The following is a 13,818-nucleotide window of genomic DNA, read 5'->3' on the forward strand; positions in this document are numbered from 1 at the left end:
TCTATTGAAATAAAAGTATTTAATGGTGTTTATTTATGAATTTAAATGAGCCTGAAACCTCCTTCGTCTTTCTTTTGACTGATCTCACTCAGACCCAGAAACAGGCTTCAATCATTTTTTTAGGCATGTGCCAAACTGAGACTGGGCAGGTGTTGGTGTGGGTGTTTTTGAAGTTTAACATGATTGCAAGGAGGGGGGGGGGGGGACAAGGAGAAAGTATCTTAGCACGCCAAAAGCCAGGGGCAAGAATTAAATCCTCATTAGGATCTGGCAGCACTACCACTCACCTTGTGTGTTCATGTGTGTATACATGGCACAAAATAGAACCACACAGTAATGTCAAACACAATCGTCAAAGTGTTTTTCTCAGCATATTAAAACCAAGCAGCACTTTATGAATAAGCAAAAACCAAAAAATATTTTCTGAATACATATTTATATAAATCATGTGTCAAAGCATCATAGACACACAGCGACACACAACCACTTTAAAAGTACAGCCAGTGGTAACAGACATTACTGCATTTAGGTCAACAGTAAATGTTCCTTTTCTATATATTACTCTGAAAAGTTTAAAGTTACACTATATGGACTAAAGTATTGAACCACACGTCTAAATTTTTGAATTCAAGATGTTTTCAGCCGCATTGTGTATAACAGCGAGCACCTAGCCATGCAAAACATTTATGAAAAATGCACTGTTCAACAAAAGCTCACTGAATTAGATGGAGGCCTACAATATTTCTCAATTTCCTGGCATGGTTCAGGCTTTCCTGGGTAAACATCGGCAGAAAAACTGCGCACCGGGAGTTTCACCTCATGGGTTTTTAAGGATGAGCAGCTCCTGTGGGTGTAAAGTATAGCTGGCAGTATACTTAAGTCCATATGGTGTATTTCTCTATGTGAACACTGAGAGCACTCTCATTTCTGTCCAAGCACGGTGACTTCCTATGGTGCCTCGGTGAACGCTTCTAACCTTCAAAGAATTACAACTTGTAGAAACGAATTAAGCAAACATGTTTTGTGTGAGTTCCAGAGGTGCAGGTGGGCAGATTTCAGATGGAGCCAGAAATCGATCTCGTTTCCAGTCTTCATGCTAAGCTGCCTACAGTTGTCCAAAGTAGTATGTTCATCAAACTCTCAGCGAGGAAGCAAAATGTCAGTTCATTCCTTTCACTCCTAAACTGACTCATGATAACTGACACAAAGCAGCTTTTAAATCTAAGTCACTATGACCTGCACAGATATAAACCCAAACTGCTGTAAACCGCAAACCGTTATTAACCATTTAAGCCATTCCTCTTATTTGGTTATATTAAACACATATTCATACAACCCTGTCATTATTTAATATCATATCTAAATAAATAGCCAATCAGATTGTTGCTCGTAAAATAAACAATTTGACTGTTAATGAGGCACAGAATGAAACAAAACATTAATAGATAAAAACACAGACGACCCAAACATTTTTAAAAGAAACAAAACTGGCCTGCAACTAAAGCTAACATTTCCCATTTCTCGCTTTTTGCACAAGTGCACATTTAATGCATTTATACTGGACAATCAAATGTACAGCTCAGGCTATTTGATCAACCAGCACAGGATTACCGACTGACTTGCAGACCCAGTCAACAGTTTGTGGGGTATTTTCCTCTGATTTATTCTTTTTTTTTATATATATATATATATATATATATATATATATATATATAAATAATGATTAACTTATCTCACCGTGATGAATGCTTGGGGCTCAGAAGCTCTAATTTACTACAGTGAAACTGTAGACACAACTGATTGTGCACGGCTGACTTCACACGCAGAAGAAATCAACAGGGCAGACTGCACGGCGAGCTGTGCAAACATGTGATACATTCATATCTGATGACAGAGGAAGCAGCGGGGATAGGCTGGGTGGCTGGGGAGTGTTGTGACTTCAGCGAAGCTTCGGTACATGCTTGTAAAAGCTGATTAATTATTCATTATTTAAGTCTAACAGAGAGCATGCATCGCTGTTTGGAAGGAAACCCCTCACACACCCACGCGTGTACCTCAGGTGGAAGCGGCCTCTATTATTAATATTCGCTTTTCAGGCTATGAAACTCTGTGATTAGCTTTGGCATTAACAGCATCTAAGTATGTGTGTTGCTATTCGGGGAGATGCACAAACAAATATATTTACGTAAAAATCTTTCAGTTACAGAAATTGTTCAAATTGTCCACTGATTAAAGCTAAACAGTCATTTTTAAGCTGCAGAAAGATGAAGATGAGGTATTTTTGCTCTAGTGATGGCTGTTCGGGGTGGATGTCAGCGCAAACCTGCTAAATATTTTAGGAATGTAAAAGTACTGGTTTCTTCCCCATATTCACTCAGTGCGGTGGGCAGCAAGCAGCAGCAAAACTGCAACTGAAAACATAAAAAAACTGCTTCAATACCTCCTGCTAAATGATTTTCCAAAAAGTATCACTGCTTGCATAAAGCGACCCTTGTTACTGAGTGCAACATTCATATTTTGATAGCGCAAAAGCTCATTTGGTGTGTCACGCTCTACTGTAAATTTAACTGGCTGCCACCTGGAGTAAAGCAATTAATACAAGGCTCACAAGAAAAATCTCCACCTCCATCGCTCCATCTTTCTCTTTCACTTCCCTTCTTTGCTAGTAACTAGAAGCTTTTAGCAGAAAACGCCGCTCTTTAATAATTTGTACTCATGTGTCACTGTGCTGGCTTTGGGCACTTTTGGCTCTCAGATATTGCTGCTGATCTAAAAAGCAAATGAAACACTTTAACAGAAATACACAAACCGGGCAGGACGAACTAAAAACAAGTATCAGCAAAATAGTCAGCTGACAAGAAATAGATAGCAGCAGCCTGAAACAGCAAAAATGTGTTAGTGTTTCACGTGCACGGACGGATCCTTATGTAAAGGGCCGCTGACAGGGGGACATGCATAATCCCCTCCTATATAGGAGCAAGTCACCCAGACTGTAAGAGCCACAAAATGACAACTAACCCTTTTGCTTTGCACCCATTTGTGACCTTCATCTCTTTGTCACCGGTTTGGCTTTCTACTTCAGGTATCCTGCTCTCACACACACACACACACACACACACACACACACACACACACACACACGTGTACAAGAATCCTGAGGCTGAATTATAGAAAACAAGCAGCATGCTTGTTCAACGTGGTTTAGTGGCAACAACCTGTTTGGCACCAATATTGTTCCTCCTCATTTTCTTCACCATCTCAAGATAAGCTTCAAGTTTGTAAAAATGTGCACCTATACTGCATGTGTCAGTGTTCTTGCTGAATAGTCTGTATTCCCACCACCGCCACCGCCACGTCAGAACAGTTGAAGTAATGCCTCAGGTCCCCAGTCCATGGCGGTCTGAGCCACAGCGAACACGGCTGCCCCGAGTGTCGCGGACAGCCCCCACACTGCCATCTTCACCATCCTGTTTCCCCTCCTCCACAGCTGGCCTCGGTCCCCGGGCAACGCAGCTTCCAGGCCTGCGTGTCAGGAGGTTGCGAGCACAGAATAAGGAGGAGCACAAAAACTGCAATATTTCGGTTTTGTAAAATTTAGAAAGGAGCTGCTTCAGTCTTATGATTATTTTGGATGCTGTAGTTTGACTTTTTTTTTACTACTATTTTAAATATTAGGTTCACCCTTCAGCACTAACAAACAGACTACATCTTCTAAAAATGTCCATGGAGTTAAATCAACACAAATCAAAAAACACTTTAAGCGAAAATTGAATATTTTAAGCTTCGTGGAGGTTTCCTGCCAGGCTGCATTAATAGTGCATTATTTAACATTTAAACACAGACCTCGTGTGTGGAATTTTAAACTTCTCAGTTTTGTTTCATTTTATAAAACTGTTGGGTGGTGGTGATGTCACACGTATTTAACCGTAGATCTCTCTTTAAATTGGCATGTATATAACAACCGCTCTGGGAATTCAGTGTTCTGAGCGGCAAATTTAACCAAACAAAGGTAAAACAGCTTTTCTATACATTTGCAGTGCCAACCACAGCTAGAGGTGGCTGTGTTAAAGAGTGATTAAACACAGACATGAAGTCAGTTTTTATTGGCACCTCTGGGTGAAAGTTTCAAGTGTTTTGCATCTATAGTTATGCAGCACAATCCTATAACACTGCACCAAAATGGAAAGCCAGTGTTAATAAACAGACTGACTTCTGACTTTTTTTTGCCTTTTCCATCACTCCCAGTGTGTCTATCCACCATTTTTGTTGAATCCTTTGTGGCTGCAATTTGAATCAATTAAAAACGGCAAATACTAAAGAAAGGCAATCCCACCCCCCAAGATTTCAAACACATGGTATATCTTTGATCAATGAAATCAGCTAAAATTGGACTTGAGTTACAATAGTGTTGTAAAACCACTGCTTACAAGGTGAAGGACGATTTTTCATAGTTAATGAGAGGCAGAGAAGAAGGTTCTATAGATCGGCCCTCTGTGTGTCCGTTATGCATTTCATCTCACTTGTAATTGAATTTTGATGAAACTATGGGGAATTGTGTAAATAAGCTTTAATATTACTCTGCTTAGTCTGAGGGGAATGATACAACATGTTTGTGATTGCGTGTTCATCTTATACAAGCTGCTAAAAACCTACGGGAATAATGCATCTTTTTGTTCTGTTCTGCCATATTCAAATTTGCACTTGATTGGTCTGATGGGGGTGCTACAGTATTTGTTTACTTGTTATTGATTGGCCCAAAGGGAGGTGCAGAGATTGTGGGCGATGGCATATTTGCTGTTGCCTTGTTTTGAAGAATTGTGTTTACATGAGGTGGAAAAAACAAATGTAACAAACTGAGGATCCAACATCCAACAAATTTTCTTCATACAGTTCCACAGTTGATAATAATATTATTATTATTATTATTATTATTATTATTATTATGCCAACTTCAAAGAATTTACTTTTACCATAACCATCTACATGTCTGTACTCTGTATGTGTGAAGACCTCCTTCAGAGTCAGTAATAAGATTACAGAGGCTATTTTTACCGTGTCTGGAGGTGGTGGAGCCCTGGGCCTTTGTGAGACGCTGGAGAACAGAGTCCGGCCTCTGGTGGAGGGTGGAGAGCTGAAATGCCTGGAAGGTGCTGATGGACCGGCTAAAGAAAGCAGAGGAAGAGAAGGAAAGTAGAGGGAGATTTAGTCAGTGATGGAGAACAGAGGCAGGTCTAAGGTGAAGCATGGATAACTGGAATGATGTGAAAAGATGGTCTGATGAATAAAGTGATGGAAAAAGACAGGCGAGGAAGTGAGTGGTAGACAATTTCAGAGAACTGCTAACTCAATATCTCATGTGTATAGGAAGCTCAGAGGGTAATGTATGGTGAGACAGTATCTTTCAGTGTGTCAGTCAAGGCCTTGTGTCACTTCATGCCCTAAACAATGACTGTATGAGCCACACCGAAGGACACTGACAGGCAGAAAGCGACTGATGGCTGAGGATACACACTGAAAAGGAGACTGTTATCATGCCTCTAAGACTACCCCCTAAAAAGTTTAAAAATGTGAAAAATGGTCACACAGAATCACACACACACACACACACACACACACACACACTAAATGTCCTGTGTGTGTTAGCAGCACCACCGAGCCAGTCACGATGTGCTTATTGAGCATCAACTCTCAGTTGTTGAAGGAATGACATTACATTACATGCATTTTCTGCATTTATTAAATATTCAATTAAATTCTATTTTATTTACAAAGCACCAAATAACAACAACAGTTACTTCAAGGGGCTTTACCATATTGTAAGATAGAAACTCTAAAATAATACAGAGTTTAGATGACCCCCTATGAACAAGCACTTGGCGACAGTGGGAAGGAAAAACTCCCTTTACACAGGAAGAAACCTCCTGCAGAACCTGGCTTAGGGAGGAGTGGGTTGAGGGGATAGTAATGCCCAATTAACAACTTTATTAAAATGGTGTGCCCTCACCTCTTGCGAGACTGCAGTGCTGCCCGCTTGGCCAGTAATGATGGAGGGTACTTCTCGAACAGGTCCTGTGCCTGGCCAATCAGAAGCTCGTATGGGAGATCCTGGGGGATACGAGAGAGGAGGTGGTGGACCATGGCCATGTCACACTCTGTCTGCTTCACCTCCTTTTCTCTGTGCAACACAATCTGAGGAGAAGAGGAGCAAAGCACCAGTTAAAACTTTTAACCCTAAAGCAGATCACTCTGGGTAACACTTGAATACTAGACTGCATATATAGTACATTAGCTTGCGTTGTTTGTGAGGCGCAGTAAGTGCACTGCAGACAGATAAGCAGATGAAGAGTTAAAGCCCCATGCTGTGCGCTGTACTCTGCCTGGGAGGAAACATGAACTACATTCTGCTTTGTTGTTTCACACACTTCAAACAGAGCTCTCCCTCTGCCCAGCCCCTCTAAACACACTCACACACACACACACACACACACACACACACACACACACACAAAAACATCCTCAAGTGCAAACAAGAAGCCACTAATCAAAATGCACAGACTCTACAGTTAAATAACACAAAGGAACAAAAGGACTTGTGTACACTCTCGACATAACATACTTCAGCAGACAGAAACAATCCAGCTGGAAGTAACACGCATGTATGGCATGCAGCAGTTAGTGTGGAGGAGCAGATGAAAAAAGTCAAAATGTTTTCCCTTTGTAATCTGTTTCCGTGTCCTTCCTACTAAAGCTCTCACATCAGTCAGCTCTCTCTGCTCATTCTTTTTCCCTTTCCTCTTTAATCCCTCCCTCTGTACCCCTCTTTCTCATCTGCTCATTAGGAAGTATCTAATTAACTAGTCTGATGACTTCACAGTACTCTGCCTCACTCTGTGTGTGTGTGTGTGTGTGTGTGTGTGTGTGTGTGTGTGTGTGTGTGTGTGTGTGGCAACATGTATTCACGTGTTCTGGATTACTGACAAAACAACCTCATTGGCTCTCGCCCATACCGTAGCAGCAAGGTAGATGGGCATCAGGGGATGTGAGGCCAGGAAGAAGTCGTACAGTCTCAGGGTATGCTTGAACTCTGAGAGAACATGGCCGTACCATGTGATGAGCCAGGAAAGTGCAAAGATGGTTCCAACCTCCGCTCTAAAGACAAAAGGCACATTTCATCATGTTACCTTATTTTAACATTTCATTTGATTATTTTTTTGTAACCCTGTTTATACATATATCTACGTTCATATTTGCCCTGTTTGATCCTTTCTGAACTATTTTGTATTTATTTATTCTCGGACTTCTCTAGACTGGTTTTGTATCATTCACATTTCAAAATAATCCCCATTTATTTACACTGGGTCTTAGTGCAGCAGATGACCACATTAAAGAGATTTTAATACAAATCCAAGAATAGAAACATTTATGAAACCATAACAGTATATACTGTACAGTGTTGCCTCTGTACACCACCACAGCAGATTTTGATTAAAAAATAGTTAATATGTGATTAATGTTCACACTTTTAGCTGTAATTCAAGAAGTCTTACAGAAAAGTATTTAATCAACTATTTAGACATTGCAGGCATTTTTATAGATCAGAGGCTCAAACGCAACCTGAGAAACTAACATTTTACAAACGGGGACTGAAAGAACATCATCAAATATCCCTGTACTGTTAGACCTTGATTTTATTCCACTTTCTCTGTCTTGAGAAACTTGTCAGCTGCTTTGCAGTTTCCTTTGGACTCTTAAGTAGCATCCATATTTGGCTGAATCTGAGCAGATAATATAGTTCTGTACACTTCAGAATTTATCCTGCTACTTCTATCAGCAGTCACATCATCAATAAACACTAGTGACCTGGTTCCACTGGCATGCATACATGCCAATGTCATAACATTGCCTCCACATGTTTGACAGATGATGAGGTCTGCTTTGGATCATGGGTTGTTTCTTTCCTCCTCCATACTCTTCTCTTCCATAATTCTGATATGAGTTCATATTGGTTTCCTTTTTCCAGAGCTCTTTTAGATGTTTTCTGGCAAAGTCTAATCTGGCCTTTCTGTTCTTAAGTGTAAGCAGTGGTTTGGACGTTTCGTTGACAATGACACACCTACCTCCTGGAGAATGTTCTTGACTTGGTTAGATATTTTGAAGGATATTTTTTGTTTTTGTTTTTTTTAAACCAAGGAAAGAATTTGTAAAAATCAAGTGTCTTATCTGGTCTTCCGGGCCTTTTGGTGTTGCTAACTTAGACTATGTTTTCCTTCTTTTTAAAGATGGACCAGATTGTTTTCTTGGCCACTTCTTAAGTTTTGGAAGTCAATGAATTATCACCTAAATTTCTATGAAATAACAAGACACATTTGAACCTTTCATTGTTTGGGAAGCCACCCCCCCAAAAAAAAAAAAATATTCATTTGACCACAATAAAGGTCAGACTTGTTTGCCTGACTCATGCCTTTAAGTCACATTTTAAACATATGGTCAAGTATGAAAAGTGAGAACGTACAATCACTCTTTCTTAATATATGACTGCCCGTTTTAAGTGATCCAATGACACAGGACATGTGGATCAAAACCAGAAAAAAAAGAAAACCTCTGGATCTGAGTTGGTCAAAAGCTTTTTTTCCCCACTCATTGCCTTTAATACATATGTCATAATCCTGAAATCCTGAACACTTGAGATATAAAATACAGAACTGAAAGAAAAGTATGTTTTCTTCAACCTCATATATCCTGCTACTGTGCCTCAAGTAAAATAACAAATTAGAAGTTTCCGATCAATACTGGACAGGAGAACTGAGCGACAAAGAACAAATGCGTGCTAAATAAAGGGACTGACAAATGGAAAGAAGCAGGGACCGATAGAGGGAAGGAGCAAAGGGCAAAGAGCATGTGCGATGGGTTGGGTAGGGATTGAAAATGAAGCAGGAGAGAAAGAAAAATAAAGGTGAGCAAAAGAACAAGTACAGAATAAAAGAGGCAGAGATAAGAAGACAGACAAGGAGAAGAGGAAGCGCACAGCAGAAAGGGTGACTGAAACTTTGAAGTAGGGTGTTGTTTATCCTGCTGTCTTTCTCCAAGTGCAATGTCTTGTTTTTTGTGCTTTTTCTGTTTATGTCAGCATGTATGCAAGTAGACAGGTAGTTTGCAAATATGGAAGTTGCCAGTACAGTATCAATTATGAACAGGCAACAAGACAACAACAAAAAAAAAACTGCAGACATGCACACATCAAAAATACTTTAAAGGGTGATTCGATTCATTGATTTGCAAACATTCCCATCCGCAGTCCATCACACATTATCTGCAGCAGCTGGCTATTTCTTGACGTCCTTTGTTTTGTGTTTTAACAAACTGCAAATTGTTCATATATCATTTTTAGGTGAATTCACTAGTAAAATACATTTAACTTTATCTCGCAAATAAGGTTAAATGTGGTGTACACCTTGGCAGGACAGACAGGCTGTTGTACCATTTGATAGCTGAACTCCAACTGCTGATGTGTTTTCAGTAATATTTTAATTCAATTGCAAATACACTAGCCGTTTCTCTCCCTGTAAGCATTATAGGTAAAAACCAACACTGTGGTGCCCTCTAGTGGTCACTACTTTTTGTACCTGATCATGAAGTCATGCAGTTCCAAATCAACCTGCTCCAAAATAGGCATCAGATAGTTTAAAATGTGTTTGGTGCTGTCCATGGTAGGATCCATGAAGTCCCTGCACAGAGAGAAGACTTGCAGAAGTTGGAAAAACATTTTAACTATACATAAAAGTATGAGAATCATCAGGAAATAAAATATCCAACCTGAGGTGATAATTAGACAGTGTGTCCAACAAGGCGATGGCCATTCGTTCCCCAACTACCAGCAGCAGAGTGACGGCCACATCATGGTAGCCTTGGTAGTAGTGCAGCTGAGTGTTACGCTTCAAAACCTCCAGTATGATGTCGATGAGCTGCTCCTGAAGCACTGCTCTCTCCGTGGCTGGCATACCTGCAGAAGAGCAAATGAGCAGTGCATTTATGTAATCCAAAAAGTGACACTAGAAAGTGTTTATTATTGGATTATTAGAGTTCAGAATACAGAATCCAGTGTTTTCTATGGGCCTCATTCTGCTATGTTGCAAGATTTTAAAGGCAAACGTGCTTGCTGACTCTGTAAACAACAGTAGTGCTGTTGAATTTAAAATACAACAACACTCTCAGCTCAAAAAAGTGGGAACTCCTCCTGTGAAGATTAAACTTGGTTTATAAATTACTCACAAGATAACTCCATGTTGCTGTAAGGTCAGGGTTACAGTTTAACAAATGGCACATTGCGCTATGCTGCTATCTTTAGAGATAAAACACACCCACCCACACACACACACACACACCTTTCGGAAAACGCTTCATCGACCTCCTGACATCAAGGACTACTTGGTTGTAGTCTTTGTGGTTCTCCCTCACATCTCGACCTAAAACAAAAGAAATATTTCCCTTATTGTTGCTAGCATTGTTTGCACTAGGAGCACTTAATTTATTACTTATTTATGCAGTTCATCAAACACTAACCACGCATTAAGTTAAGTGTATACTAACCAGGTTTATGTGGTAGCTCATAGACATTTATGTTCAGTAGTTTGGGCCATACTTTTCTCCTTAGCTCATCAGTGAGCAGTCCTCCTTTACTGACTGCCGCTCTCCTCAAGGTCTCAATGTCCACTGGATCACTGTTCATTCAAAAGCCAAAATTAGACAATTTTTATATTACTTACAGTCTGCTCATAGTATCTAAAATTTGTACCTTTGTACCAGTTAGAAACTCCTACCTCTGATTTAAATAAACTAAGAAAACAGCTAATGCATTTTTTGTAGAATTAAAAAATTACTATGTTCAACAGGTCAGCACTATTTATATGTTAATTTAATTTAAATTACTCTCACAGGCTAAAATTTAATTGGAGTCATTTTAAGTAGTTTAATAAAAATTCTTTTAAAAATTACTGCCTGAAGTCTAGAACACATGTGCATGACCAAATATGACTTGGTCATTGAAGAGAATCCCCCCAAAATAATAATAATTCTCTCTTGAGCCGTTTTTGCAGTACCCTTTTGGAATTCCCACCGCTGTCCAATCAGTTTTGCAGAATTTGGCTGAATCTGAGTAGAATGAACCCTGCTGCTTCAATCAAGAGTCTCATCACTATAGACTAGTGCTCCGCGTTCACTGGCAGCCATACATGCCCATACCATAACATAGTAAACACTGTGTTTGACAGATAATGTGGATCATGAGTGGTTTTCTACTTCTCCATACTTAACTCCCCATCATTCTGGCACTAGTTAATCTTATTTTCATCTTTTTTCCAGAACTGTTGCCACTCTTTTAGATGTTCTCTAGAAAAGTCTAATACAATTCTTGAATGAACCAGTAGTTTGGACCTTATTGTAAACCCTCTGCATTTCCATTCATGAAGGTGTCTTTTGATTGAAGACCTTAAGAATGAAACACCTACTTCACAAAGAGAGTGTTCTTGATTTGGCAAGATCTTGTTTTGGCATCATCTTGCCAAGTGAATTCACTGGCTAGTGATGAATCACATGATTTTGATCACTCCTAAAGTTCCTGTGTTCGCTCTCTGATAGGTTTATTTGGGGATTATTCAGACTAATGATGGCCCCTGTCACTTTCATCAACATCAATTTTGGACTTCTAAATTAAATTCAGATGAACAACTCCTGACTGAACACCTCGATTTAACTCCAGATATTTTATCTGTGTAATTTGTCATGAATTAATGAGGGAGCAGGCTTTGCCTGGCCATGAAAGTGCTAATCAGTCAATTGTCCAATTACTTCTGAGCTGCTGAAAATGAGGGACTAGCTATAAAAACTGCTATAATTTTCAAACAGTTAATGCAATATCTTTGTGAAACCCCTTGAATTACAGCTTAAAGTCAGCACTTCAATCACATCTTGATTGTTTTATTTCAGTTTTAAATTTGAAATTCACTGGGGTGATGTACAGAGGCAACATTAGAAAAAAAATGTATCACTACCCAAAAACGTGTAGACTTAACTGTATAACACATTTTAGGACACAGTTTAAAGGTCCTTATGATTACATCATAATATTCCTGAACACACCAGAGTAATCACCACATGTGCAATCATGTTAGTATAAAAGTTATTGTCTGTTGATAAATTAGTGCCATCTAATTGTGAAATAGTGTATTGGATAAGAAGGTAGAGGGGATTTCTCCAGTGGAAATATGCCTTATGCCCTGGAGTTGTAGAACTATCTGAGGTATTTATTACCATAGGAAATATTGAAAAGAAGATCCACTTTTTAGGCTTCTAAAATGATGAAGAAGATTGTCAGGCTTTTCATGTTCGCTGAAGCAACTATTTTCCTGTTTTATTTCACTCCTAGAACATAATACACAAATCTGGATGTCCCATGACTGGCAGCACATAGCTCAAGAGTGTAAAATTGCTCTTCATCTGCTTAAATGTGCATGTCCAGTTTTTGTGGAGTAAGCACACTCTAGAGACACACTGTGATATTAACCTGATCAAAGCCTGATGGATCTCAGCCAGCTTCTGCTTCCTCCCACAACCTGGCTCTGTAACAAACAGGCAGAGATGGAGGTGTAAGAAAACAAAGTAAAAGCGAGTGGTATGGATGAAACAGAGAGTTGTGCGAGAGCGTCCACAGAGAGAAGAAAGTTAGGGGGGAAGAAAAATGGATAAGGACAGAGACTTGAGGATCACGTTTAAAAATCACACTATTATGGCTTTGAAGGTAAACCCAAAGATTTATACTTATTTTACTAACCTGCACAGACAAACCAGGTGTTTCTTCATTCATTTCATACTAAAAGACATTGCCTTTTTTAAAAGTCATTTACGCAAGCAAAGCCATTAGGATCAATGATCATAAAGTTATCTAAATGCTATGCTTTAGATTGCAGCCAGTGTGAGTTAAACGCAAAACAAGTATCAGCTTTGCTGGATCGCTGACCAAAAGCACCTTTTCCGTCTCCTCCCTGCCAGACTGTCAGCTGTAAATTTCCAAGCAGTCCAGTCTGCCTGACAGGCTGCCACGCAAGCAGCTAAAGTTTGCCCTCTTGTAAACAAAGCAGCACATTTTTAGTTGCTATCACTTGACTGCAGTAATATTAGATTAAATTAGAATTAGCTACATAGTCTAGTCTGGTCTAGTTTTGCTTGCCTGCACGTACAGATGTTATCGAAGCAGCCATCGTAATAAAACGGTATAACTTTAAAATAAGACGTCTTAAGCGACTGAATGTAGTATCTCTTCTTCAAAAACAAAGTCTGTTAGCTGTCATCGCGTACCTCTTGTGAAAGATCCATTCCCATTCACCACAACTCCGCCGTTCTGTTTCTTCCTCTTGAGTCTTTTCATTCCCTCTAAAAGCAGACAACGGAATCTCCGAGTTTACACCGTAACATATGTGAGTTAAAGAATTAAAAATATGTATGTAAACAGGTGAAAAAACACTGAAAATACCTGTCCCAGCGACGAAGCTTCCCTCAACAGCTGTCGCTACTTAACTCAACCGAGCGAGCGTTCTCAGCTACAATGCAATTGGTCAGAAATACCACGTGACCAAACCGACGTATACTATTGGTTTTCCTTTCACTCGCACTGCAACCTGACTTGATCACAGATTTGTAGTCCATACATGTGAGCGACACAGGCAATTATACTTTGTATAATAAATTTTGAGACAGAAATGTTCTTATGCAGTAACTTTTTTTATAAGGAAAAAGTGAGTGTTTGTATCGTAATTGCAAATAACA

At 39.5% G+C, this 13,818-nt stretch overlaps 1 protein-coding gene across 1 annotated transcript; it reads right to left on the reverse strand.

The window, feature by feature from the left end:
- Positions 1-1,693: 1,693 nt before the first annotated feature.
- On the reverse strand, positions 1,694-13,604 carry LOC146643722 (TBC1 domain family member 20). Its single transcript, XM_085395997.1, has 11 exons — positions 13,526-13,604; positions 13,351-13,425; positions 12,560-12,614; positions 10,588-10,718; positions 10,383-10,463; positions 9,814-10,000; positions 9,624-9,725; positions 7,008-7,149; positions 6,005-6,189; positions 5,053-5,162; positions 1,694-3,522 (listed from the first exon to the last, which is right to left on the reverse strand). The coding sequence occupies exons 2-11, from the start codon at positions 13,418-13,420 to the stop codon at positions 3,356-3,358; spliced, it is 1,230 nt and encodes a 409-aa protein (XP_085252123.1). The 5' UTR covers positions 13,421-13,425; positions 13,526-13,604; the 3' UTR covers positions 1,694-3,355.
- Between the last annotated feature and the right edge of the window lie 214 nt (positions 13,605-13,818).

This window comes from Rhamphochromis longiceps, linkage group LG22 (genome assembly GCF_057381845.1).
Source record: "Rhamphochromis longiceps isolate RC_006_pf linkage group LG22, R_longiceps_female_GT1.1, whole genome shotgun sequence".
In the NCBI taxonomy this organism is placed as follows: Eukaryota; Metazoa; Chordata; class Actinopteri; order Cichliformes; family Cichlidae; genus Rhamphochromis; species Rhamphochromis longiceps.

What these genes read in the sequence shown, in the direction of transcription:
- LOC146643722 (XM_085395997.1), bottom strand. Translation starts at nt 13,420, where the DNA reads ATGAAAAGACTCAAGAGGAAGAAACAGAACGGCGGAGTTGTGGTGAAT. An exon ending in TGAGCTACCACATAAACCTG is followed by an intron (nt 10,464 to 10,587) that starts GTTAGTATACAC and finishes CTTTTGTTTTAG; the next exon opens with GTCGAGATGTGAGGGAGAAC. An exon ending in GATGAAGCGTTTTCCGAAAG is followed by an intron (nt 10,001 to 10,382) that starts GTGTGTGTGTGT and finishes GCTCTTCTGCAG; the next exon opens with GTATGCCAGCCACGGAGAGA.